The sequence below is a fragment of the Mirounga leonina genome, unplaced genomic scaffold (genome assembly GCF_011800145.1).
Source record: "Mirounga leonina isolate KUSES-001 unplaced genomic scaffold, KU_Mleo_1.0 Mir_95, whole genome shotgun sequence".
NCBI classification, from domain to species: domain Eukaryota; kingdom Metazoa; phylum Chordata; class Mammalia; order Carnivora; family Phocidae; genus Mirounga; species Mirounga leonina.
Window position 1 is genome coordinate 7,719,360 of NW_023270865.1, and position 26,123 is coordinate 7,745,482.

Sequence of the window (26,123 nt, forward strand, 5' to 3'; positions counted from 1 at the left end):
TGGTTCCAAGTTGGCCATGGCACCCGGGGGGTGAACAGCCCAGGAGCCAAGCGGAAACACCCTCCCCATGCCCCCACCTGATGGAGGGCACATCCTGCAGGGCCTAGGCCTGGGTGGGAGGGGAGCCAGGTGGCCTTTCTGGATCTGCAGACTCAGAAGGGCCAGTGGGAGTGACCACTGTCCAGCCTAGGGTTCATGGAAAGTCAGCAAGGCGCAGCAAGAAGAACGAAGAGTCTTTCCTGGCACAGACTGGCTCTGCCCAACATGGCTTCCCCGGGCCACGTGTGGCCGCTGAGTGCCTGGCATGGGGCTGGGGCTCCCGAGGAGCTGAGCTGTTTGTGGGATTTAATATAATTAAAATCTAAAAACTGAAACTTGACCCCATACCCCTTCCAAGTGAACACATGAGTGACTTCTGACGCAGCCCCAGGCCCTGGGCCCAGAAAACACCGTTTTGGAAAAATCACTTCCTAGGAGACCGTCACTGTAATCCATCGTTCTTCATTAGCTTTTAGAAAAAGCCACACATTCAAAAAGTAAGTTTATTGGCTTGATGTAATTAGGTCAATGAAACCCTATCTTTTTTTTTTTTTAAAGATTTTATTTATTTATTTGAGAGAGAGAGAATGAGAGACAGAGAGCATGAGAGGGAGGAAGGTCAGAGGGAGAAGCAGACTCCCTGCCGAGCAGAGAGCCTGATGCGGGACTCGATCCTGGGACTCCAGGATCATGACCTGAGCCGAAGGCAGTCGCTTAACCAACTGAGCCACCCAGGTGCCCCGAAACCCTATCTTAACCTCAGGATTTCTCATAGTGCAATGTATGAACGTGACAGATTCATCTGTATTAAGACAGATAAATGCCCAATTAAGCTGGGCTTTGAATCTGAGTTTATAGTTCATGCTCTTCACAGCTTTGCCACACTCCTCATTTTAAAGGATGTACTTAATTAAAAAGCAAGAAGTCCACACCTGAGCTGTGAGCTGGTCCATAAAACAGCCCTAGGTTTTTACTGATAGGATATTACTCTATCATTCAAATTCTTTAGGTACTGATCTGGTTTGGGGTTTTTTTTTTAATGTATTAAAAGTTAAATTATATCATGCATTAACATTTTCTACCCAATTTATGTTTCAGAGGGAATAATGAGTTTCAGGATTCCTTGATTTGTATAAAGTGAAAATTAAATGATCCAAGTATCCCAAAGCACGTTTCTGGATGCAAGCTTTCTTGAGGAAGTTTACACTTGGCCACAGCTAAACGTATTTGTGCAGCCACTCAAGTAAATTTCTTCTTGCCTCGTCAATATAGGGCTTGTCCTCCGCTGAGCAATCTTCTCTCTTTCGATGCACGAAGCCATGGGTTTGCCCAGAAAACGTTTTAATTTGATATTCCACTTTGCAGTGTTTTTTCAACTTCTGGGTCAGTAAAGAGACCTGATGATGCAAAAAGATTTTACGATAGTATGACTTTAAAAATCTAGCCATATTTTCCGTTCTCCAAATCCTCTCTGAATGCTCGTAAAGGAAATTGAACGTCAGTGCCTTACGTTCTGTAGCTATTATGAATTTTTTACTTTTGATTCTATACGTAACACAGTCCTTACCTCTGGCAAAGGAGAGGATTCCGAGCAATATAAAAATGATACAATATCAGTTCTTTGAAACTGTATTAATATCTTTTGTATATCATTCAATATATAACAAAATATTCAATATATTCAAGTATAAATTATTTTACATTTGTATTAATATGATATATTAGTTATGAATAACAACAATTTCTAAATGACTGCTTTTGAACTAGTTTTCTTCTGCTTTTTTCTTATCATCAACATACTGGGTTTAACACACACTTTTTTTTTTTTAAAGTAAACTCTATCCCCAACCTTGGGCTCAAACTCATAACCCCAAGGTCAAGAGTTGCAAGCTCCATGGACTGAGTTCATTAAAGACCCATGTCTTTAATGACACACGCCTTATCTTAACTCATGGGTTACACACGGGAGGACGGGGAGGCAGGGCCAGCTTCGATGCCCAGTAAACAGACCACACCAGGAACACTTTTGGGGGGTTTACAGTCCGTAAGTCCCCAGTAACACCTACCTTTAAAACTTTTTTTAAGATTTTATTTATTTGAGAGAGCGAGCACAAGCAGAGGGAGCATTAGAGGGAGAGGGAGAAGCAGGCTCCCCACTGAGCAGGGAGCCTGACGCAGGGCTCGATCCCAGGACCCTGGGATCATGACCTGAGCCGAAGGCAGACACTTAACCAACTGAGCTACCCAGGCCCCCAGTCACCTTTAAAACTTTAATATTGAGGGGCGCCTGGGTGGCTCAGTTGGTTAAGCGACTGCCTTCGGCTCAGGTCATGATCCTGGAGTCCCTGGATCGAGTCCCGCGTCGGGGTCCCTGCTCGGCAGGGAGTCTGCTTTGCCCTCTGACCCTATCCCCTCTCATGTGTTCTCATTGTCTCTCTCTCAAAACAAATAATAAAATAAAAATCTTTAAAAAAACTTTAATATTGAACACATGAACCCTTTGGGACATTTTCCCTGAAAGGTCAAATCACGTTATTAACCACAGAAATGAGAAGAGGAGGGGGATCTGGGTGGCTCAGTCGGTTAAGCATCAGACTCTTGATTTCGGTTCAGGTCATGATCTCAGGGTCATGAGATCAAGCCCCAGGTCCCGCTCAGTGCTCAGCAGGCAGTCGTCTTAAGGATTCTCTCTCCCTCTCCCTCTGCCCCTCCACCCACTCACCAGCACGCACTCTCTCTAAATAAATAAATCTTAAAAAAAATAAATAAATAAGAGGAAAGATGCCAACTTACTTGTTCAAGAGGAATCACAGCATCATTTTCGGCAAAAATGAACAACGTGGGGTTCTTTAAACTGTGCACATCTTCAGAGTCCTTGACGATGCCTGGAAGATGGGCATAGACACACAGGGCAGGATTTCCATGCGTGGGCCTCAGAAATCTCTGTGGGTTTGGTTTGATTTTTCAGAGTAAAATACGTGCTTCGGGGGAGCAGTTTATTCCTTTCTAGCGATTCCACAGAAGTGGCCTGGCCTGTAAAATTAGTCTCAAAGAGCAACTTACCTAGTCAGGCCCCTGCTGTCCACTTCGGTAGGAGTCAGGCCAGAAATAATGGAATTAGACCTTGCGGTCTGCTTGGCCGCACACAGACGGGAGCAGCCTGAAACCCGCTCCCGTGTGTGACATGCCTTCATTTACAAACAGTGACAAACTTTCAAATCTGGAGCACCTGGCCCCTACCGCTCTAGAAGTCTGGGGTTTGGCTGTAGGGGAAGAGATGGCTCAACCTGAATACCAGGACAAGTGGGGATTTATGGCCAAGGAGCAGGGTGTGAGGCAGTGGGTGGAAAATTACTAAGAGGAAACATCAGCATAGAACAGAGTCTGGCCAGAGGACATGATAGGATTCTTGCTGACAAGATACGGGGGGACAGGGGGGCACAGGGTGAGGAATTTGGCCAGACATCCAAAGTGGGGGATTCTCACTGAACTGCCCCAGTGGGCCAAGGACAGAGCCCAGTCGGGGCCTCCTCAGAAAGAGGACTCACAGAGGAGCTGGCTCAGGTGTGGTCAGGGACAGGGTCCAAGTCAGTAGGAAGAAGAAAATAATGGCCATCTCCTGCTTCTTCCACGTCCTGTGGGCAGCACAAGGCTAAGTAGCCCAGAGAGCCTCCCCTCACCTGTAACCCCTCCCTAGGAGGCAGGGAGCCACAGGAAGGATGGCCACGCTCCCTGGCCCACTCTGTCAAGGCCACGTGGCGTGGCTGGACTGCGGTTTGATGGCCCCAGTCCTGTCATGCTCGTCAGCTCACGCAGTGTGCAACGGCGGCCAGAAGGGGGAGCTCGCGAGGCGCCCGCGCAGGAGAGCCTTCTGGGCTTCACTCAAGGGGACAGTCAGCCTCCTTGTGCCCAACAGCAACGGACAACTTAGTAACTCTGGTGTAAGTTAGCATTTAAAGGATTTTTTTAATGCTAAAAGTAAGCAAAAACACCACATCGAGAAACCATTAATCCAAATAGGAATCCTTATATAACGGTACATCCTATCATGAAAGCAAGCCAAACTTCCTTCTGTGTCTTTTCTTTTTTTTAACATTTTTATGGTCTGCTTCTCTATCGTGAACTTAGTATGCCATGTCTCATACACATGTGTTCTTATTTCATTGCTATGATACCTGTGGTCTGTTCGGCTAAAATGTTTCCTTTCTTTTCCTTCCTTCTTTATACATATATTGTGCGTGTGTGCATGCCGTTGAAAATAACTCGTATCTTGGGAAAATAGGTTCACGGGCGTTCCTCATAAAGAACAGTGCTCGACATTAACCATGCTCACAGAAATAAATGTTATCCCCTTCACCCTACGTGAAGAAATCGAGCCCTCAGGTTAGGTGACCCTCCCAACAGCACACTGTGGGGACCAGGACTCCTCGATCCCAGTGACATCCTCTGGTTACTACATTACGAACCTGCACCTTACAATACTTCCAGATTTGGAAAGCCACGGTCCTCATCTCTGCACAACTGGGCTGTGTATTGCTCCTGGAACAGCTAGCTTGGAAGAGGCTTGTGGCTGTCAGTCGAGCACTCCTCCTATTTCCACTGTGTAAAATACGCAAGGCAGATTTACCGTAGACGGACACCCCTGCCCTGAATTCCGGGTACTTCATCATCACGTGATGGACGGCCACTCCACCCCAGCAGAATCCCACGGCGCCAATTTTCTGGGCATGACACTGCTGTTTCAGATACTTCAAGACAGCCTCTACCTCCCTAGAACAGAGTTATTCAAGAATCAACAGAATCAGATCACTTATTGGAATCTAAGCAGCCAACCTCAGAGAAAACAGAGAGTAGAGGGGTCCCCAGGGGTGGGACAGGAGGAAATGGGGAAATATTGGACACAAGGCACAAACTTCCAGTTATGAGATTAACAAGTTCGGGGTTATAATGTGCAACCAGGGGACTACAGTTAATAATACTGTATCCTATCCTTGAAGGTCGCTAAGAGGGCCGACCTTAAGTGTTCTCACCACCAGAAAGAAAGAGTAACTATGTGGCAGGATAGAGGTGTTAGCTAAGGCTATGGTGGCAATATATAAACGGGTTAAATCAACAGTGTACACCTTAAACTTACAAAACCTCATGTGTCAACTGTATCTCAATAAAGCGGGGGAGGGGGCGGCGGGCAAAGAAACAATCAAGAGGTACTTTTCGAGGCCCCCCCGGGGAGTGCGCCGGACAGCAAGTGCTATGCCGCTGGATGGTAATGGGGCTTCAGCAGCAGCTCTTCCTCGAGGCTCTGAGATTCTTACTGTTGGAGCTCTGCCCTCACCACGTGCTGCCGGAGTGATGCCCATCTCCCCACGGGTCTCCCCACGGGTCTCCCCACAGGTCTCCCCACCAAGCACAGCCTCCTCCAACCACCCGACAGAGCTGCAGGCAGGCTCTTTGCAAACCACAAATCACACCAGCTCACATCCCAGCTGAAAGCTGAGCCCCTGGCCTTCCACAGCCTCCGAATAAAGGCCAAAGGCCAAAGCACAGCTCCTAAGACCTGATCCCAAGATCCACCACCACCACCCCCCCGAGCACCCCAGCCTGCTCTCCTCTGACAAACACCAGCCCCACTGGGCAGCTCCCCAAACTCTCTGACTTGGCACATTCACTCCCGCAGCTAACATCCCAACTCTGGAAGGCCTGTCTCCTCCTGTGCCCAAAGAGCAGAGTGGGACTTGGAAAGCCTCCAGCACGATGTAAGCCAGGAGAGCACCAAGAACAGTGGCCCTGTCTTTGCAAATTGCTTGTCTGGAACTCAGTGCATTTTCAACTAGAAGCAAAACACCCAAATGGAGGTAGGGAAGCAAGGCCAGCCAGAACGTTCTGTTTGATCGGATAAGGAAGAAATGCTGTTGACGATTTAAGAAAGTAAAAGAAAGCCATTCTATTGCACTCCCTTTCCCTTTTGATCATAGCATATCCTTGAGCACATTTAAATATATGTATCCTACCACTTCGTACAAAGCAGTTATATTCATCATGTGAGCAGTAATTAAGTAATTCTGCAAAATAACATGGAAAGAGCAATAGTTCTTGACATTTGGGGTTTTAAATTTTCCTCGAATGCTTTGATCTTAAGAATAACTGCCTTAATTGGAGGGGACAAGAAGGAAGAGGCCATTTCTATAAAAATACTTTAACTCAAGTGAACATGTCTTCGCTGGTGTTGCTCTGAATGTGTTCCCCACTTTTCTGGGAGCACCAGGGTTTAGCTTTGGATGGACCTCTCCTCCCACCCCCCAATGCTTGGTTCATATACCTTGGGAGATTCTGCCCTAGGTTCCAGGAGTGAAGTGTGTGGCTCAGGCTGACCATCAGAGCATAGCAATCTTCTGGCCACAATGACTGATTCAAGGGGGGACCTGTGACTGAACCATAACTATCAGGGCAAAGTGGGAATTTTGCTGGCTTGCTGGAAAAGGGACCACTGGAAGGCTGGAGCTGCTGCAGCCATCTTGTCACCCAGAGGCAAAAGCTGCCTGAGAATGGAGCCAGTGTACAGACAATGAGGTAGAGAAATGTTGGAAGGCAAGTCCTGGAGATAGTTTCTGCACTAGGAACCAACCCCTGCTTCAAGCCAGAAACTACCTCTTTTCAGCTCTGTAAACCAATAAATTCCATGACTGCTTAAGCAGTAAGCATTCAAGACAGATTTTCTGTTACTTACAAACAAAAAAAACACTTGACCAGATACAAGGATTTCAGTCTCCTTTCAAAGTTAGTGTTTCTCTCTATTTTTGGTTTTGGTTTTTTGTTTTGTTTTGCTTTGTTTTTTGATAGAAAGAGAGTGCGCATGGGCCGGGGGCGGGGGGGGGTGCAGAGGAAAAGTGAGAGAGAGAGAATCTTAAGCAAGCATGGAGCCCAACATGGGGCTTGATCTCATGACCCTGAGATCATGACCTGGGCAGAAATCAAGAGTCGGACGTTTAACCAACTGGGCCACCCAGACGCCCCAGTGTTTCTGTTTTAGGGCTCATTTTTATTTGAAATGCATGGCTCTCCTCTTCCCCTCTGGAAGAGTACCGCGGGCCTGATCCAGCACCTGCCAGGGACGATCACTCTGCTTCATGTTCACAGATGGAAGGCAGAACCACACAGCTTTTCTTCAGAAAGCAGCAAAATGTCCTATTCTCCCCAACCCCAGCCCCACACGGGAAGCTGAATTTCACATTTGCAACCCAGTCTCTGCGGTTCTCTTGTGTTTCTACTTCTAATTTTCTCTTCATTTCTGACGCCAAGCTCCTCCCAAGCAAGTAAATGTGAGCCCAGGGCAAAGGAGGTTCCCCCAACACCAGCTCTGATTCACCTTGGCCATTTCTACTTCTACTTTTCTCTTGGGTTGGGGAGAATAGGACATTTTGCTGCTTTCTGAAGAAAAGCTGTGTGGTTCTGCCTTCCATCTGTGAACATGAAGCAGAGTGATCGTCCCTGGCAGGTGCTGGAGCAGCCCCGCGGTACTCTTCCAGAGGGGAAGAGGAGAGCCATGCATTTCAAATAAAAATGAGACCTAAATGCCCTAAATGCCTTGCCCTGATAGTTATGGCTCAGTCACAGGTCCACCCTTGAATCAGTCATTGTGGCCAGAAGATTGCTATGCTCTTCCTTCTTTCTTGGGGTTGCAGTTAAGAATGCAGGTCCCCTGGGAGGGACTTGGAAAAGGTAGGTGTGCAGGAGGGCTATCCCCAGCAATCTTGGGGCCAACCCTGAGGAAGGGGAGGGAAGGACGCAGAGCCGGGCAGGGGAGAAGCTGGTGGTGCAGTCTCCACACAGGCCTCTACCAGCTCCTCTGGGGAGCTTGGAGCTGGGGTGGCCACTGAGGGTCCCCCTGACTGAAGATGAGGAAGCCGGCCTTCATACCCCTGCAGGGAGACTCCTCAGGATGGGGCAGAGGAAGACCAGGCAGCTGATGTCCCACGGACAGCTGATGGGCTGGCCTCCCGCCCACAAGCCCCTGAGGTGACTGCTGGTTAACACAGCCTCAGGTGCTCGGCCATGCCAGGAGCTCCCAGGGCACCCCGCAGCACAAGCCCCTGAGAGAAGGTGGCCCCAGTGAGTGTGGGGCATGAGACGGGGCTGAGGAGCCAGGCGGGCATTCGGCAGGGCCCCAGGCCCCTTTGGCCTATGTGAGGAGGTCTGCCCGGGGTCCACCAGCCCAGGGGACAGAGGGGCCAGCAGCCCTGGGGTCACCCCCGAAGGGCACTCCGGTGGGAGAAGAAAGGAACAGAAAACTCCAAGGACCATGTGGTCACAGGCAGGGGGCCACATTCTTAGCAGTTTCCCCAACCTCGGCTGGGGGAGCAGCTTATCAAACCGAAGGCTCCCGTAGGGTGACAGGGAAGGAGAGTGTTCAGAAGGACAGATGGCCAAGGTGAATCAGGGCTGGTGTTGGGGGAATCTCCTTTGCCCTGGGCTCACATTTACTTGCTTGGGAGGAGCTTGGCGTCAGAGCGCACTCCTGGCCCCTTTCCCCCTCCATACTTAGCCCAGACAGAAGAGGGTGTCTGAGCGGCAGCTGAATGCTCTGTTCCTTACTTCTGGGCTGGTGGAGCTAATTTAATAAAAAGCTGAAATCCTGGGGGGATCCCCCTTTTCTTCTCACTGCTCCCTGGACCCTGTCAAGACAGCAGTCGTGGTCTGATGGGCCTGGTGTAAAGACCCAAAGTCTCTCCGTGGGGAGGTGGAGGGTCAAGGCTAGGCTTGGGGGAGGGGATGGCCCCTTGGGTTTCCAGTCAGCTGAGCAGGAATGGGGCTAGACTCTGCTCCAGCTTCTTTTCTCGGCCCATTGCCTCGACTGGTTCTGCAGCCAGGACAGGAAGGAAGGAGTGTGGACCCTATGGACCCCGAAAGCCCCCAGTGTCAAGGGAAATCGCATCACCCACAAAATCCCCTTGGCATGAGCCCCATGAACTCTCTCAGAGAGGGAAGCAGACAAGCCTGTTGGGCGGCAGGAGGCTTGCCGGTGTCCCACCTTCCAGGCCACACACGGTGCTCAATGAAAGCCCGTTTCCTTACGCATTAGCCATGGCCATGGAAGTCCCCCCACGAGGGAGGGTGGGAGGTGTGTGAATGGTGAAGCCGCACCCACTTCTCCCTCCAGCCTCCGCTCCCCCGGGGGGCCACACATGTGTGATAACTTACTTATCGATCTTTCTGGCATCTCTTGTTTTCAACCACTCCGGGAAGGTGGACCAGTCCCCAGAAGGGTGCCACGGCTCCTGCCCTACGAAGAAGTCCGGAACGATGGTCCTGTCAAATAGGGACATTCACTGCTCTTCATTTTGGAGCTGCTGGTCTTTGCTTCCATTCATTAAGAAGCTTGCTATGCTGGTGATTCTGATTCACAGGAGAAGGAAAGTGGGGACCACGAAGGCCAAGCTTGATCGCATCAAAGAGGCCACCTGGAGCCAGGCCAGGCCACTTCGGATTTCACAACTGTAGGTGCGCAGCCTCCGGCAGCCCGCTTAGAGCCCAGCCTGTCTGAGATGACAAGGCAATCCAGCAGGGCACAGGATGGAGCCCCAGGGTCCCCCTCCCCCATCCCGGAGGAGCCTCATCGCTCAGCTGGCCTTTTGCATTAGCCCCAGGTCAGAGGGTCCACCTGCGTCACATGCCCAGTCACGATGACCAAGCAGTTCTCCCCAGCCTCTGCCCAGGATGCCTACAGCGCACAACCTCCTGCTCAGAGGGAAAGGTCTCATGCAGATTCTAAAACAGGCGGCAGGGAGAAAACAAGCCAGTTCCCCGAGTCCATGTCCATCCTCCGTGCCAGTCAACCCCCGGGGCTGGGTCTACACTGCGCTGGCCGGAGACTCGCTTCCTAAAATAAAGGCCATCGCCATGGATGGAGGAACCGGCTCTTCCTGCCAGGGTGGAAGGAGCCCTGGAATCTGGGTCAGAAGAATCCAAGTTCAAGTCCCAGTACCGCCCCGTCTGCCCTGTGGCCTTACCAAGTCACTTTTAGCCTCATTTTCTTGGTCTGATGAACAGACAGCACCACCCGATCTCAGAGGATTATTTTGAGGGCAAAGGGAGTTGGATACGGGGAGAGAGCTTTGTGAATCACAGGCGCCTCTGCTCATTGTTTATGTTCCACCTCCAACTACAGGGCCCACAGTAAGACTAGGGAAGCCACAGTCCCGCGCAACCTGCCTGCTGCAGGGCAGGACTACAAGCTCCATCTTCAAGCCTCAGGGTAGCCCCAGCCTCGTGGAGTCGTTGGAAGGATGAAGGACACGTATCCCTGTGACACCCTCTGCACGGGGTCGGGCCGAGCCACGGGGCAAGCGGGGTTGGCTACTGTGTTTATCACTGGGCTTGCCCCTAGTAAGTTAAGTGGTCTCCCGTTCCAGACAACATCTGGGGGCGCGAAAAAGTGAAAACTCAAGTGCAATCCTCTTTTAAGTCTGCGCTAACGCCGAGTCACGCGACAGGGGCGTGCTACCTTCAAATCGATTTCTCTTGTAGGAAAACGAGGCAGGTGCACACTGGGATTTGCAGATTTTTGAGAAAACAAAGAAAAGTGGGGTGTGCCACGCTCAGGGCTGGGGGGGTCGTAGGCGGTCTGAGGCTGGAGGGAAAGAATGGCTGACACTCTGCCAGACCTGGCGTGGTGGGGAGCAGGCGTGTTCTCGACACTCGATCCGGCAAAGGCCGAACCTTCCGGAGGTGAGTGAGGTCTCACGGCGCCGTTCTGGAACCCCCGGGAACTCGGACAGGACCATGATCGCTTGTGTTTAGCGTGTGTTTAGCCCAGGCTAACCAAGGGCACCCTGCCTGTGAAACCTGACCCGGGCTGAGACGTGCCGAGGGCCGAGGAGCAGATCCATTTCAGAGCTGGCGAGGTCTGCCCCAGGCGTCCTCTACCTGTGTCCGGGCAGGCCCCACATCCCACATCGGGAAATCACTCTCTCCGAGTCCGATGGGTCTACAGGCCCAGGCAGTGCGAGGAGGAGCCGACGCCCCGGGGCTGGGCTGGGAGCAGTGGCTGCCTCCCAACACCAGGTGGTGTCTAGGCTCACGCGACATTCCCCATTTACCTGCCCCCAGTGAGATGAGGAAGTAGGTAACCTAACTTAGAAGGCAGGTGGGGCTTTTGGGTTTTGTTTTGTTTTCCCTGAGGGGAACAGGAGATCACAGAAATCTCCATGAATTTAAGGAAAGTGACAGAACTTCATACATACATGTATCCATTGCCTGCGATCAGGTCAGCCATGTATCTGGTATTGGGCAGCTGCCAGCCAAATATATCTTGAATGACGATCACAGCCTTGCCCGTGTCGAAGGGGGGCTTGGTGACGTAAGCCTGGATGTGCTCGACTTGAACTTCGCGCCCCATCCCTCCATACTCTATCCTGTGGCCAATGTCACATGGACAAGGATGAGCCTCGTTAGCCATTGGAGAGATCTAAGTTGGGCTAAAGAGAGAGAAACATGCATTATATTCTGAATGGTGCAAATCCAAAGATTATACACAGCAGATAAACTAAAATCAAGAGGATAGAAAAGAATTCATTTTAATTATACTCACTGTGTGTTCATGGAGGAAATCGCTGGTAACTTGTGATTCTGAGTGGGGCTAATAGGAATCCATTCCCACTACCAACACTAGAAATACCGGAGTGAATGTAACCAACAGATAAAAATTAAAATGGTGGAGCTCATAAAGGGAACAATCCCCAGCTAGGATTGGAAAGGACACTTGAAGCCTGGGTCACGGTGGCATGAGCAGATACGGAAGGAGCCCAGCGATGCTGGGGAGCAGGCTAGACCCAGGAACAAGCACTAATAGCCCCCGTGAGATGGGGATTTGTGACCGAGACCCCATGCAGTGTCGGAACCCCCAAAGGTTTTTATTTAGTGGGGAAAATAAAAACAAAAAACAACAATAAAAGAAAAAAAAGAAAACTCTACCAACAAGGACTAGGACCATGGTTAGAAAGCCCAGGGAGGAAAAAAAGAAACCAATCCTCCAAAATGTCCACTCTCCTCTCAAAGTAGGAATACCTAGAAGGTGAAATTAACCAAACAACTGACCCTGGGCAGCAAAATCCCTGGGCACCTGGCAGAAGCAAATGCAAACCTACTTAGAGCAAGACTTTCACACCCCAGGACAAAAGACACTACCCCCTGAAGAGGGGAAAGCCCGAGGGTAGCTGGGGCCTGGACAAAATGTGCAGGGATGCTGGCAGATGGCTCATGGGGGTATCAGGCAAAGAGGAGTCAGTGAGGATGAGGGTTTCTTGCCCGAGGATGAGAGTTTTTTGCCCGAGCAACTGGAAAAGGATAGCGTGTCTTTAAATGAGAAGTGGGAGACACAGGAAGAACAGGTTGGAGGAGATCGGGTCTTAAATGTGGGGCGATAAGTCTGAAACATCTGTCGGACAGGCTGAGCGGACAGCTCATAACAAGTTCAGGGCAGGGCGCCTGGGTGGCTCAGTTGGTTAAGCAACTGCCTTCGGCTCAGGTCATGATCCTGGAGTCCCGGGATCGAGTCCCACATCGGGCTCCTTGCTCGGCGGGGAGTCTGCTTCTCCCTCTGCCCTTCCCCCCTCTCATGCTCTCTCTCTCTCTAATAAATAAATAAATAAATCTTAAAAAAAACAAGTTCAGGGCAGGGGTCCAAGCTGAAACTACAAACTTGAGAAAAGTCAGCAATATACAGCCGAGGAGCCTCTTTTTTTTCTTTTTTGCAGATTCCATACACGTGAACTTGCCCAGTTGCAAAATTTCCTTGCAACTCCAAAATCGGTACTTGCTGTGTTTTCGTCACCATCCACAGACTTCCAGAGCAGTGACAGATCTGAGTCACTGACACGCACGGTTGAACAAGGCGACGCTCTGCCTTCTCATTCAGCTCCCACTGCAAACAAGCATCCTTTTCACTTTCTGTTGAGTCCCACATCTTCTGCATTTTTGTGCTTTTTGGCTGGCGATTTCGTTGTTTACGAATGGACTCCATGCACAGTGCCGAAGGGCTGTCTAGTGATCCTAAGGGCACGATACGCCTCCAAAAACCACACGTATAGTAGACAAGCCTGGCTCAGGCATGCGCAACAGCCGCCGATGGTGGGTTCAGTGTCAATGAATCAACTCTACATTAAATAAGGCGTCTCTACACAGAGACACACATAAAACGGGGTGACGCACTGACCAACTGACAGAACTGTGACTGGAGGCTCGGAGCAGTGGTTCAGGATTTGCTCGTCCGCTGTCCATGTGATTTATCGACCACGACTATGGGTGGCCCTTGAACAACACGCGTTTTATCTGCATGGGTCCACTTACGCATGGATTTGTTTCCATAAATACAGTCCATGACTGTGAATGTATTTTCTCTTTTTTGTAACTTTCTTAGCATTTTCTTTTCTCTAGCTTACTTCATTGTAGGAATACAGTATATAATATGTATAACACGCAAAATATGTGTCAATCATCTGTTTATGTTACCGGCAAGGCTTCCAGTCAACAGTAGGCTATTAAGAGTGACATTTTTTTTTTTTTAAGATTTTTTTTTTTTTATTTGACAGAGAGAGAGAGCACAAGCAGGGGGAGTGGGAGAGGGAGAAATAGGCTCCCCGCCGAGCAGGGAGCCCGATGTGGGACTCGATCCCAGGATGCCAGGATCATGACCTGAGCCGAAGGCAGACATTCAATGGTCTGAGCCACCCAGGCGCCCCAAGAGTGACATTTTTGAGGAGTCAAAAGTGATACAAATTTCTGACCGCACGGAGGTCAGCGCCCCTAACCCCCATGTTGTTCAACTATGCTATAAATAATGAGAATTTAAAACCTTGAGAATGAATGACATCATGAAGGGAATGACAGCAGATAAAGAAGAGAAGGATCTGGAAGACTGAGCCCTGGGGCCTTCACCAATAAGGGCTTTGGGGAGGTGAGAAGAAACAGAGAGTGAGTCTGAGAAGAAACAGCGAGCAAGAGGGGAGGAACCCCCGGTTATGGGCCTGGAGCCACGTGAAGACAGGGTTTCCAGGAGGCAGAGTGTAGACCGAGACATTCTGCAAGAAGCCCTGAGAGACTCAGAGGGTTGGCCACAGGGCTGAGCAACGGGGACGTCAGGGTGACCTCCACAAGAACAGGTCTGGAGGACCAGGGTGGGCAAGACAGCAGCAGGCTGGAGAGAGTGACAGGAGAGAATCAGACCGAGCGAACACGGAAGCTCTTCAAGGCTTTTGCCAGAAACTGGAGCAAAGAGAGTGAGCAGCAGATGGAGGGAAGATAGGGCAACAAGTCTTTTTATTTATTTATTTTTTAAGATTTTATGTACATATTTGAAAGAGAGAGTGAGAGAATGCACGAGCTGGGGCGAGGGACAGAGGGAGAGGGAGAAGCAGGCTCCCCGCCGAGCAGGGAGCCCGATGCGGGGCTTGATCCTAGAACCCTGGGATCGTGACCTGAGCCGAAGGCAGCGGCTTAACCGACTGGGCCACCCAGGCGCCCCTCTTTTTATTTTTTAATGGAAGAAATCTCAGCACATTTGTATGGGAATGAGCCTTGTACCTCACAGAGGAAAACAAAGCAAAACCAAACCAAACCGACGGTTCGAGGGGCACAGGGGAATCGAGGGGCACAGCTAGGTGGGAGGGGACGGGGTTGCACAGGGAGAAGGTCACCTTCCCTAAAGCAAGGACGGGTCCTCCACGGTCCCAGGAGGGAAGGCAGAAGGGTGGGTGACGTCGGGGCAGGAGGCTGTGGATGCTCCCTACTTGCATCTGCTCAGAGAACTGAGAGCAGAACCAACAGTGAGGGTGAGAGCAGGGGGGAGGTCAGAAGGGACAGGACAAGTGGGAAAATGAAGGACCAAGGAAATGTACATGGTCCCTGAGGCTGTGTCCCTCCAGCCACGTCCAGCAGCAGGATGGTGGTTTGAAGCGGGCAGATAAATGGAACAGAACAGGACCGGGCTCTGGAGGTTTTTATGGGGGCAGGAGGGCATGGTGGATCTGTGGCGGGAGGACAGAATGGCCAATAAAGGGGATAAGATATGACATTGAGCGACCCAGGAGAGCAGACAGATCCCAGTGGATCCCCACCTACCGTTGTGCAGCCCTGCCAGGTGGTGAGAAACCTGAGGAGGAAAGCAAAAGGAATCTGTTAGAAGAAAACAGAGAATACCATTTTCCTGAATCTTGGCATAAAGCAGCATTTCTTACACTAGACCCAAAAAACACAAACCATGAAGACAAGGATTAATAAATCTCATTAAGTATGTATTAGTCTGCTCGAGCTTCCGTAACAGAATAGCACAGGCTGGGCAGCTAACATGACAGAAATGTATTTCTCCCAGTTCTGGAGGCTGGAAGTCCCAGATCGGGATGCCCACAAGGTCCGGTGGTGACGGGGACTCTCCCCCTCACTTGCAAACAGCTGCCTTCTCGCTGTGTCCTCACACGACACACACAGAGAACAAGCTTTCTGGCCTCTTCTTGTAAGAGCACTAATCCCATCCTGGGTCCCACCCTCACAACCTCATCTAAACCTAATCACCAATGGTCCCACCTCCAAATACCATCACGCTGGGGGTTATGGCTTCCACACATGAACTTTGGGGGGGACACAAGTCCGTCCACAGCAGGAATCAACTGTAAAAACCACTTGTAAGACAACTGGGGGAAATTGAACTGATTGGATATTTGATGGTATTGAGAAATTACTGTAATGGTAGAGGGGGGATAATACTATTACAGTGATGGTTGTGTGTGTGTGTGTATACAATCCTTACCTTTTATGGCTACATGCTGATGTATATACAGATAAAACAACTACATGTCTGGGATTTGCTTCAAAATAGCACAGGGGGTGGTGGAGGTGGGGAAGAGTTATTATTATTCAAGATATCATTCTCAAAGCAGATTTAGCATCTAGATAAGATATAGGAAGAATTCTTGGGGCGCCTGGGTGGCTCAGTCAGTGAAGCATCTGCCTTCAGCTCAGGTCATGATTTGAGGGTCCTGGGATTGAGCCCCGCATCGGGCTCCCTGCTCTGCGGAGAGTCTGCTTCTCCCTCTCCCTCTGACCCTCCCCACCGTTCGTGCTCTCTCGTGTGCGAGTTCTCTAACAAATTAATAAAATCTTCCTAAAAAAAATTTAAAAAACAAAAAATTCTTATAAATCAACAAGAAAAAGACAACTCAAGGGGCGCCTGGGTGGCTCAGTCATTAAGCGTCTGCCTTCGGCTCAGGTCATGGTCCCAGGGTCCTGGGATCGAGCCCCGCATCGGGCTCCCTGCTCTGCGGGGAGCCTGCTTCTCCCTCTCCCACTCCCCCTGCTTGTGTTTCCTCTCTCGCTGTGTCTCTCTGTCAAATAAATAAAATCTTTAAAAAAAAAAAAAAAGAAAAAGAAAAAGACAACTCAAGAGAAAAACGCTCCAAAGATAAGAACAGGCAACTCACAAAAAGGTACACCTGAATGGCACATAGACTTATGAAAAGATATTCAACCTCACTGGTATTTAAGAAATTGTACTATTTTCTACATGACACAGATACTATTTTGCATCTTGCAGACTGGCAAACGTCTGTTTGCACCAAGAGTCGGTGCCCACGCAGGGAAAAGGGAAGGAATGTGAGCTGATACAAACTCTGGAAAGTAGTCTGACAAGGTCTAGCAAAGTCAAAGATGCAGAAACCCTGCAACCCAGAAATCCCACAGGTGGGTGTATTCCCCAGAAAAATTTACACCTCTGTGTGTGTGTGTGTGCGTGCGTGCACACTCATGCACATATGTGGCAAATGTGGAAGGGGTGCTTTTGGTGGCACAGACGTGATGACGGTAACTGGAAGCAATCTGACTTTCAGGAGGGGCACAGGATAAATTGTGATGTATTAATTGTTGTGGGTTGACCTGTGTCCCCCAAAAAGACATGTTCAAGTCCTAACTCCCAGAACCTATGAAGGTGCCCTTATTTGGAAATAGGATCTTGCAGAGGGAATCAAGTTAAGATGAGGTGCCTGGCTGGCTCCGTCAGTTAAGCATCGGACCCTCAATTTCGGCTCAGGTCATAATCTCGAGGTTGTGAGATCCAGCCCCGCACTGGACTCCGCGCTCAGTGGGAAGTCTACTCGAGATGCTCTCCCTGTCCTTCTAACCCTCCCCCCCTCAAATAAATAAATAAATCTTTAAAAAAAAGTTAAGATGAGGTCATACTGGATTAGGGTGGCCACTAGCCCAATAACTAGTATCCTTATAAGAAGAGGGAAATTTAGATACAGAGACACACGGGGAAGAAAGCCACGTGAAGACATAGGCAGAGATTGGAGTGAGGCTCCTACAAGCCAAGGAACACCAGGGACTGCCAGCAACCATCAGAAACGAGGAAAGAAGCAAGGAAGGATTCCCCTCTGTAGGTTTCAGGAAAGCAGAGCCCTGCTGACACCTTCATTTCGGACTTCTGGCCCCCAGAACTGTGAGAATACATTTCTGTGGTCTTCAGTCACCCAGCTGGGGCATATTTGTTACAGCAGACGCACGAAACAAATACACGCATAAACAAACTACATGTACACTTACCAACACGATAAATCTTAGAAACATAATGCAATTCAAAAATTCAATGGCCTTTTTGATGCTAAGTAAATACTAAAAAGAAAAATAATGCTTCTTTTACTAATAAACATACTGTAGTAAAAGTAGAACGCACAGGAATAAACACACCACCATTAGCCAGTGGTTACTGGCGAGGGAGGGAGGGTGGAGACTGCTGGCTTTAACTGCATTTGTTACATTTTATTTCCTAAGAAGGTTTTGACTAAGGACAAAACGTTCTCATTTTTTAAGCCCCGGTCACGTGAATATGGGTGGCTGTTATATTATTTCCTGTATCTTCCAGAACATTTTAGAAAGAAAATAACTAAGTTTTAAAGAAACACAAATTAAGAGCTAGTCATTTGCTCAAAGAAAATTTGAAACGATTCCTCATGGTTTTGTTTTCACAAGCTCAGTTATAAAACTATTATTAGTAAGAGAAGTCACAACAATCCAGCACCAACAGCGGCAAACTTTATGTCCAATGCACTATTTGTGGACAGCTGATTCCTTAGGCTAAGTTCTTCTTTTTTTAATTTAAATTCTGTTTAGTTGACATACGGTTCAGCATCGGTTTCAGGAGTAGAGACCAGTGGTTCATCATTTATATGTAACACCCAGTGCTCATCACAACAAGTGCCCTCCTTAATGCCCATCCCCCATCTATCCCATCCCCCACCCACCTCCCTCCATCAACTCTCAGTTTGTTCTCCACAGTTAAGAGTCTCTCATGATTTGTTTCCCTCTCTCTCTTTTCCCCCTCCCAAATATTCACGTTTTGTTTCTTAAATTCCGCATGAGTGAAATCATATGGTATTTGTCTTTCTCTGATTAATTTATTTCACTTAGCGTAATACACTCTATCTAGCTCCCTCCATGTCACTGCAAATGGCAAGATTTCATTCCTTTTGATGGCTGAGTACTATTCACACACATACACATACACCACTTCTTCTTTATCCATTCATCAGTTGATGGACACTTGAACTGTTTCCATAGTTCGGCTATTGTTGATAATGCTGCTACAAACATTGGGGTGCACGTACTCCTTTGAATGTGTATTTTAGAATCCTTTGAGTAAATACCTAGTAGTGCAATTGCTGGATCATAGGGCAGTTCTATTTTTAACTTTTTGAAGAACTGCCACACTGTTTTCCAGAGTAGCTGTACCAGCTTGCATTCCCAGCAACAGTGTAAGAGGGTTCCCCTTTCTCTGCATCCTCGCCAACACCTGTTGTCTCCTGTGTTGTTAATTTTAGCCACTCTGACAGGTGTGAGGTGCTATCTCATCGTGGTTTTGATTTGTATTTCCCGGAGGATGAGTGGTGTTGAGCATCTTTTCATGTGTCTGTTAGCCATCTGGATGTCTTCTTTGGAAAAATGTCTATTTATGTCTTCTGCTCCTTTCTTAACTGGATTGTTTTTAAGGTGTTAAGTTCTTCATAGATGTTGGATACTAACCCTTAATCGGATATGTCATTTGCAAATATCTTCTCCCATTCCGTAGGCTGCCTTTTAGTTTTGTTGACTGTTTCCTTCTCTGTGCAGAAGCTTTTTATCTTGATGAAGTTCCCATTGTTCATTTTTGCTTTTGTTTCCCTTGCCCCCGTTGACATGTCTAGTAAGAAATTGCTACAGCCAAGGTCAAAGAGGGTGCTGCCTGGGTTCTCCTCTAGGATTTTGATGGTTTCCTGTCTCACATTTAGGTCTTTCATCCATTTCGAATTTATTTTTGTGTATGGTGTAAGAAAATGGTCCAGTTTCACTCTTCTGCATGTTGCTGTCCAGTTTTCCCAGCACCATCTGTTGAAGAGACTGTCTTTTTTCCATTGGATGTTCTTTCCTGCTTTGCCGAAGATTAATTGACCATATAGTTGTGGGTCCATTTCTGGGTTCTTTATTCTGTTCCGTTGATCTATTTCATCTATGTGTCTGGTTTTGTGCCAGTACCATTCTGTCTTGATGATTACAGCTTTGTAATAAAGCTTGAAGTCTGGAATCATGATGTCCCCAGTTTTGCTTTTCTTTTTCAGGATTGCTTTGGCTATTTGTGGTTCCACACAAATTTTAGGACTGTTTGTTCTAGCTCTAGAAAAAATGCTGGTGGTATTTTTATAAGGATTGCCTTAAATGTGTAGATTGCTTTGGGTAATATAGACATTTTAATAATGTTTGTTCTTCCAGTCCAAGAGCATGGAATGTTTTTCCATTTCTTTAAGTCCTCTTCCATTTCTTTCATAAGTATTTTATAGTTTTCAGGGTATAGATCTTTTACCTCTTTGGTTAAGTTTATTCTTAGGTATCTTATAGGTTTGGTGAAGTTGTGAATGGGATCGATTCCTTGATTTCGGTTTCTGTTGGTTCATTATTGGTGTATAGGAATGCAACAGATTTCTGTTCATCGATTTTATATCCTGCGATGTTGCTGAATTCATGTATCAGTTCTAGCAATTTTTTGGTAGACTCTTTCGGGTTTTCTATGTAGAATATCATGTCATCTACATATAATGAAAATTTCGACTTCTTCCTTGCCAATCTGAATGTCCTTAGGCTGATTTCTTACCTGACTTGTCCTATGGGGTTGCGGAGACCACAAAATATCCTGGCCATTCCAAAGCAACCTTGAACCTGAATCTTTTTACTTTATCTTCAATTGATACCCGCTTTTCAGAAGGAATGTTTATGGCCAGGAGAGCCACCATCTGGACTGTTCTGCACAAGGGGGCAGTGCCCAGGACAGCCTGGGTGTGGAAGGCTGGACTCCAGCCAAACCCATCTGTGGCAAAGCATTGCAGTGGGTGTTCTAGGCCAAGGCCACAGGGCGGGCAGACATTTTCCAGGGACTACACCCCCCCCCCCCCCCGGAGGCTCGGGGAAAGAGCCTCGGGGAACACACCCACGCAGCTCTACTGACAAGGAGACATACAATTTCTGTACATCCCTTTCAGGATTTTGGCTTTGCCCCGCCCCTCCCCCAAATGGCACATTTGTTAAAGGAGAATTTTCAGAAAAACGTAAAGCCATGACTCTCATTAAGATTTTTTTTTAAATGAACACATTAAGGATTTTATTTTACTCATATAATAGGAGGGAATGAGGCGGCTGTGACAACTGATTGGAAGGAAGAAGGAAAGAGCACAAACGTATACGGAGTAAAGGCATGTTGAGATTGCAAAAGGAGAGAAAACAGATTTTTCCACAGGTGGGAGGAAGCCAATTGGTTCTCCACCAGACGGGACAGAATTCACTAACTTACTGGTTACCAGCGACTTACAAAGAGTTGTGGTGCTGCCAAGACAACGACGGGGACCAGACTCGGACGACCCAGAAGGGTGTGCCACCGATAACAGAGGCTCTCCCAAAAAAACATGCAGTTTCTTCTGCGTGACATTCATTATGAGGTCGGTCACAGTGAGCAAAAGGTTTCCTCCTATTGGGGGAAACCACAGGGATGGGACTGTGGGTGTGACGTGTCGGTGGGGGCCTCATAAAATGTGTCAAGAAGGACTTTTCTGGGGCGCCTGGCTGGCTCGGTCGGTAGAGAATGCAACTCTTGATCTCAGGGTTGTGAGTTTGAGCCCCACGTTGGGTGGAGAAATTACTTAAAATCTTTTTTAAAAAATAGAAGGGCTCTTCTGTTTCCTGGCAGGTGGGCTTGGCAGCACTCACTGGCCACCTTGAGCTCAGATCTGTGGTCTCCACTAGTGAAGCCTCTGGAAGTCAGAACCCTCCTCATGGCACCAAGGATAACCCAGACACGCCCCCTGCACAAGAGACCTTCTTTGATGAGGCCACACTGACTAGCAGCACGAACGCTCGGGATCCGCCCATGACCTTCATGCAAGATGCCACAAAAGTGTGAATGACCTCAAAGGTCATTTTACAGTCCCTTAACCAAGACTCTTCTTCACCAAGCTCCTCTGAACTCTTCTCAAACAGACCCTGACTTCTGGGTTTCTGATGGCATCTCTGCCATGTCCAGTTCCAATAAGAATCCTGCTAAGTTAGTTTCACAGAATCTCTGACCCTCCATATCTAATCTGTTTCCCCATCCTCCACTGTCCCCCGGGTGAGGTCTGATCACACTGGCTTGTCTTCTGCAAGAACCCAGTTAGGTCGGTTCTCTAGAACTCCCATTCCCTGTGATGCTTCCTCTTAGCCATTTTCCATCCACTGACCCCCCACTCCACTCCTTGGCTCTAAATTCTCACTTTTTTTCTTTTGTTATTTGCAGAGTTGAGCCCAGTCTCTCTCACCCACTGTAAAACCCCACTTCAGTGGTCCCTACTCATATCCCAATGCTCCTGAATAAGGTCTGCTTCCATTCTTTAACAAATGCCATGACTGAATGATTTGTTCTTCAACACCCTACAGCCCTGCTTCACACACGAAATGCTTCCACAATATCACAAGCCAAGACCCACGGGGATCAGTGGTGCCTTTCTGATCTGCCAATTCCAAGGGGCTCACATGTCCTGCCCCCTCTCCTAACCTAAGCCTTCCTGAGGCATTCCTTTGCCCCATGTATCTCTATGCTTCTTGACTTTCTCTTGAACCAGTTATAACATCTGCCGGTTCCCTCTTTCGTGAATAAAATAGAATCCTTACCACGTGCTCGTTTAAAAAAAAAAATTTTTTTTAAGTAATCTCTACACTCAACACGGGGCTCGAACTCACAGCCTCAAGGTCAAGAGTCTCATGCTCTGCCGACAGAGCCAGCCAGGTGCCCCAACACGTGCTCATTTTTATATCTGTATGAGAGTCATGATTTTACTTTTCGCTGAAAATTACCTTTTAACAACGCGACTGAACAACATTCCCATCTTCTCACTGGAAGCCAAAAAGGCGATGAATGGGTGGTAAAGCATGGTCCCACGAGTCTGGTTTTCCTGCTTTCATACCCTCAAGGATTTAAATAACTCGGAAGTCAGACTTCCCAATGCAATGATGTTCTCTAACAGAAACAGAGAAAACAGATTTCGACGAGCAAAGGCAACTGGCGTTGATGGGACTGTAACCAGCAACGAAGTCAAGGAATAAATTGCTAGAAGCTTCAGAGATTTGGAAACCATCAGCAAGCAAAACAAAGGCTGAAAGGTACCAGGAAGGCTTGGTGTTTTCCCCTTACTGGGTAAACACTGCAGAAACTTGCCTGGCCACTGATTTTCGATCTTGTAGCTGGGAAGGCCTGTACAGCCCTACTCAGCCGTCTACCGTCGACGATCCTACAAACACGAACAACTCCAGATATTTATTTGTCAGCAATCATCCTTGTACTTTCCACCGGGTACAGGCGTAGGCAGCATTCATTGGAAAGGTAGATGTGATGAGTACCCACTGGCCTACAAGCATGCCAATCACATGGCTGCCTCTGGCCTTCTCTTAAGCTCTTCTGAGGCCTGGGTAGCCTTTCCCAGGCTCACTTCTGACCCCCTTATTTTAAGTGGGCTTCGAAAACAACAGGTTGTATTTTCCATCAGCAAGTAGACCTAAATCGCCTCCAACCCACATGGCTGTGTGTGTGACCTGAGCGGTCTTTCTTGGAACTCGCACCAAGTACCCAGCACCGAGGATGTCGCGATGCCTCCTCTCCAGACCCCGGAGGCATCCTAAGGAAATACTGCCAATAAAGATTTTTGAAGCTGGTGTCCATCGTATCAGTTCAGATGAAAGAATGAACACAGGAGGTCATATATACCCCAGGCACAGCCAGACCAGCCAAGGAACACGTAGGCCTAGGCTCAAGGGATAAGAAGGCTTGCTTAAATTTCTAACATAAGGAATACAGGTATTTTCCAGATTCCAAGCCTCCTGCGACGGAAAAGACCTCCAGGGCACCAGACAAAGTGGTCACCTGCTAGTATGACCTCATGGGTCTCCAATCAATGGCGTCCACCTTCTCAGGAGACCCCTTCCCCAAATTTTGCCCTTAAAAGCTCTCATTTGCAAGCCATCAGAGGATTCTGGACTTTTGAGCATTACTGCCCATTCTCCCGGGTGGCGCCACACCAATAAACCAGCTCTGTGTTTCCTCTGCAAAAGCTCGGTGTCAATTTTTATTGGCTTGCTGCATATCTGGTGGACAAACTCTCACTTGGTTCGGATACATTTTGATGCAAATATGCTCATTTTTCCCACAGGTTTATATTGGTAAAAACCACGCAACCAAAACGTCCAACTGTAGGGCAATAATTACAAAGGGTACTCAATGGCATGAAAGAAAGGTCCCAGACAAATGGAAAAAATAAATACGAGCTTCCGTACTACAGCTTGATTTCAACTACGTTTTTCCACAGGACAACACACCAGAGCGGGCTGGCCAGGGCTGCTTTTCTGCAGCGACAACGTACTACCGCTTTGGTAAAAGTCAGGTTCTGAAAAACGGGCTTTGATGGGCTCAGGACCTGTGCCCACGGCCGACTTGCTCTCCCTCCTGCAGACCCACGCGCGAGTGAGGGCGCAGCCGGGCTGCGCGCGTTCCTGGGCCCGCGCGGCGCACGTACCTGTCCGCCGCCCGAAGCCTGCGCTCTCCGCGCGCCGAGGCAGCCCGCCGAGCCCGGGGACGGTCGGGGCAGGCGGGGAGGAGGCGCTCCCCACCGGGACGGAAGTGGACGCGGTGACGGAGGGCGGCGGATGCCCGCCGGCCAGTGGCTGCCCCGGATTCCCAGCCTCCCGGGAAGGCCGGGCGGGAGGGAGGGGGGAGGGGCAGGGGAGGCCTGGAGGGCCTGGGGGGAGGGGTGGGGAGGGGTGGGGAGGGGAGGCCTGGAGGGGGCGGGGGAAGGGGGGGGGAGGGGAGGCCAGGAGGGCGCGGGGGGGTGCGGGGGGAGGGGTGGGGAGGGGAGGCCTGGAGGGCACGGGGGAGGGGTGGGGAGGGAGGGAGGCGGGGAGGCGGGAGGAAGGCGAGAAGCGGGAAGACGGCCCGCCTGTGAAATTTACACGTGTGCCTGGCTCCTCGGATCTGGGACTTCCCTGTTGTAAACCTGGATTAGGCTATTTTTAAAAATAAATTGTTACATATTCATTGTTGGCCCCCCCCCACTCCGTCCCCCCCCCTCCAGGCTTTGTCTGGTCACCTAAAGTTGTCCTAACCAATTCCGTTGGCTCCAAAGATTAAGAAAAGAGGAAGAAATGCGGGTTAGGGATATCAGTGACAGTGGGATCCGTGACAGCTTCCTGAGGCCCCAAGAAGTTAGCCACAGATCTTATGACCCGACAGATAGAACCTTATTAACTTAGATGCTTCTAATCGGAAAATGTGTGAATCCAGACTGAGGATGATTTTTTCCTTCAGGGATCTTTTCTGCAGAGAGATGGCAAATCAGTAAAATAAAAAGACGCCGGGAGTAAGGTTTGTGAGACAGTTGGACTGTTCAAGGGTAATCTTCAGGCAAAGGTAGAATCATGATGCTCACATACATGTAAAAATGACATGTGTTGAAGATTTTATGCTCCTCATTAATTAATGAGGAAACTAGGCAGATGTGAAAATCAGTTCAGAGGCACCTGGCTGGCTGAGTCTGTTAAGCATGGGGCTCTTGATTTCAGCTCAGGTCATGATCTCTGGGTTGTAAGATCAAGCACCCCCATTCGGTTCTACTCAACGTGGAGTCTGCTTGAGATTCTCTCTCTCTCTCCATCTGCCCCTCCCCTGTCTCCTGCGCATTCTCTCTCTCAGATAAATAAATAAAATCTTTAAAAAAAAAAAAAAAACGGTCAAAACAAAAATCCAAAAAAATCATAGATTTACATTTATATAGAGTAATTAATTGTTAAAAGGAAAGTGTAGATGGAGGCAAACTGGCTTTCTTCCAGGGGATGGGAAAGGAGGGCAGTTACCCAGGACAGTCTTTGTGTCTACCATTTACCTACAACTTACACAATTGTCGAGTGTCTCCAAGACATTGAAAGATGAGAATCAGGCTGGAAGGTGTCCTCTAGACAAGCCTAGTTTTCCATCAAAACACAAAATGGTTTCTATAAGACTGTTTTTAAGCACCTTCCAGCATCTTGGAAGCACCATTTACATGGAAAGACTAAATATGACTAATTACATGTCATTTTTCTCTGCTAATTCAGCTCCCAAGCATCATTACTAACTTCTTATTTAATAACATGGTTGTTAATATGAGATAGTTCATAATCGCAAGACTCTCTGTCTTGCTGCAATTTGCTAGCTCAGTGTTAAATTTATGCATGTACTTAAAAGTTAAAAAAAAAATAGTTGCCTCCCCATCAGTCTCAATTGGCAAAACGTGCTGTAGATTCAAATTTTATGAGACAGCCCTATATTATGAAATACGCCTCTGCCACAGTATTCAAAAGCAATTTATTCCTACCATTTTCCCACCTATTTTCCTAAAAGGATCTAGCAGATCCTTCCTACTGTCTACTCATCATTTAACTTGTACCTTTCACTTGAACTGAACTGGACTCTTTCTTGCCCTGCCCCCTCCTTCCTGTGGCTTTCTCACCTTGGGGAAAGGGCT

General features: G+C 48.5%; 1 protein-coding gene across 2 annotated transcripts; it reads right to left on the reverse strand.

The window, feature by feature from the left end:
* Positions 1-1,208: 1,208 nt before the first annotated feature.
* Positions 1,209-24,323, reverse strand: CMBL (carboxymethylenebutenolidase homolog). 2 transcript variants are annotated; one of them, XM_034998917.1, is made up of 8 exons: positions 24,141-24,323; positions 15,151-15,181; positions 11,624-11,700; positions 11,277-11,510; positions 9,235-9,342; positions 4,667-4,809; positions 2,833-2,924; positions 1,209-1,436 (listed from the first exon to the last, which is right to left on the reverse strand). In XM_034998917.1, exons 4-8 carry the CDS (start codon positions 11,489-11,491, stop codon positions 1,257-1,259), a joined length of 738 nt encoding a protein of 245 aa, XP_034854808.1. In that variant the 5' UTR covers positions 11,492-11,510; positions 11,624-11,700; positions 15,151-15,181; positions 24,141-24,323; the 3' UTR covers positions 1,209-1,256. The 2 variants fall into 2 exon arrangements, with proteins under 2 accessions (XP_034854808.1, XP_034854806.1); XM_034998915.1 differs by lacking the exon at positions 11,624-11,700.
* Between the last annotated feature and the right edge of the window lie 1,800 nt (positions 24,324-26,123).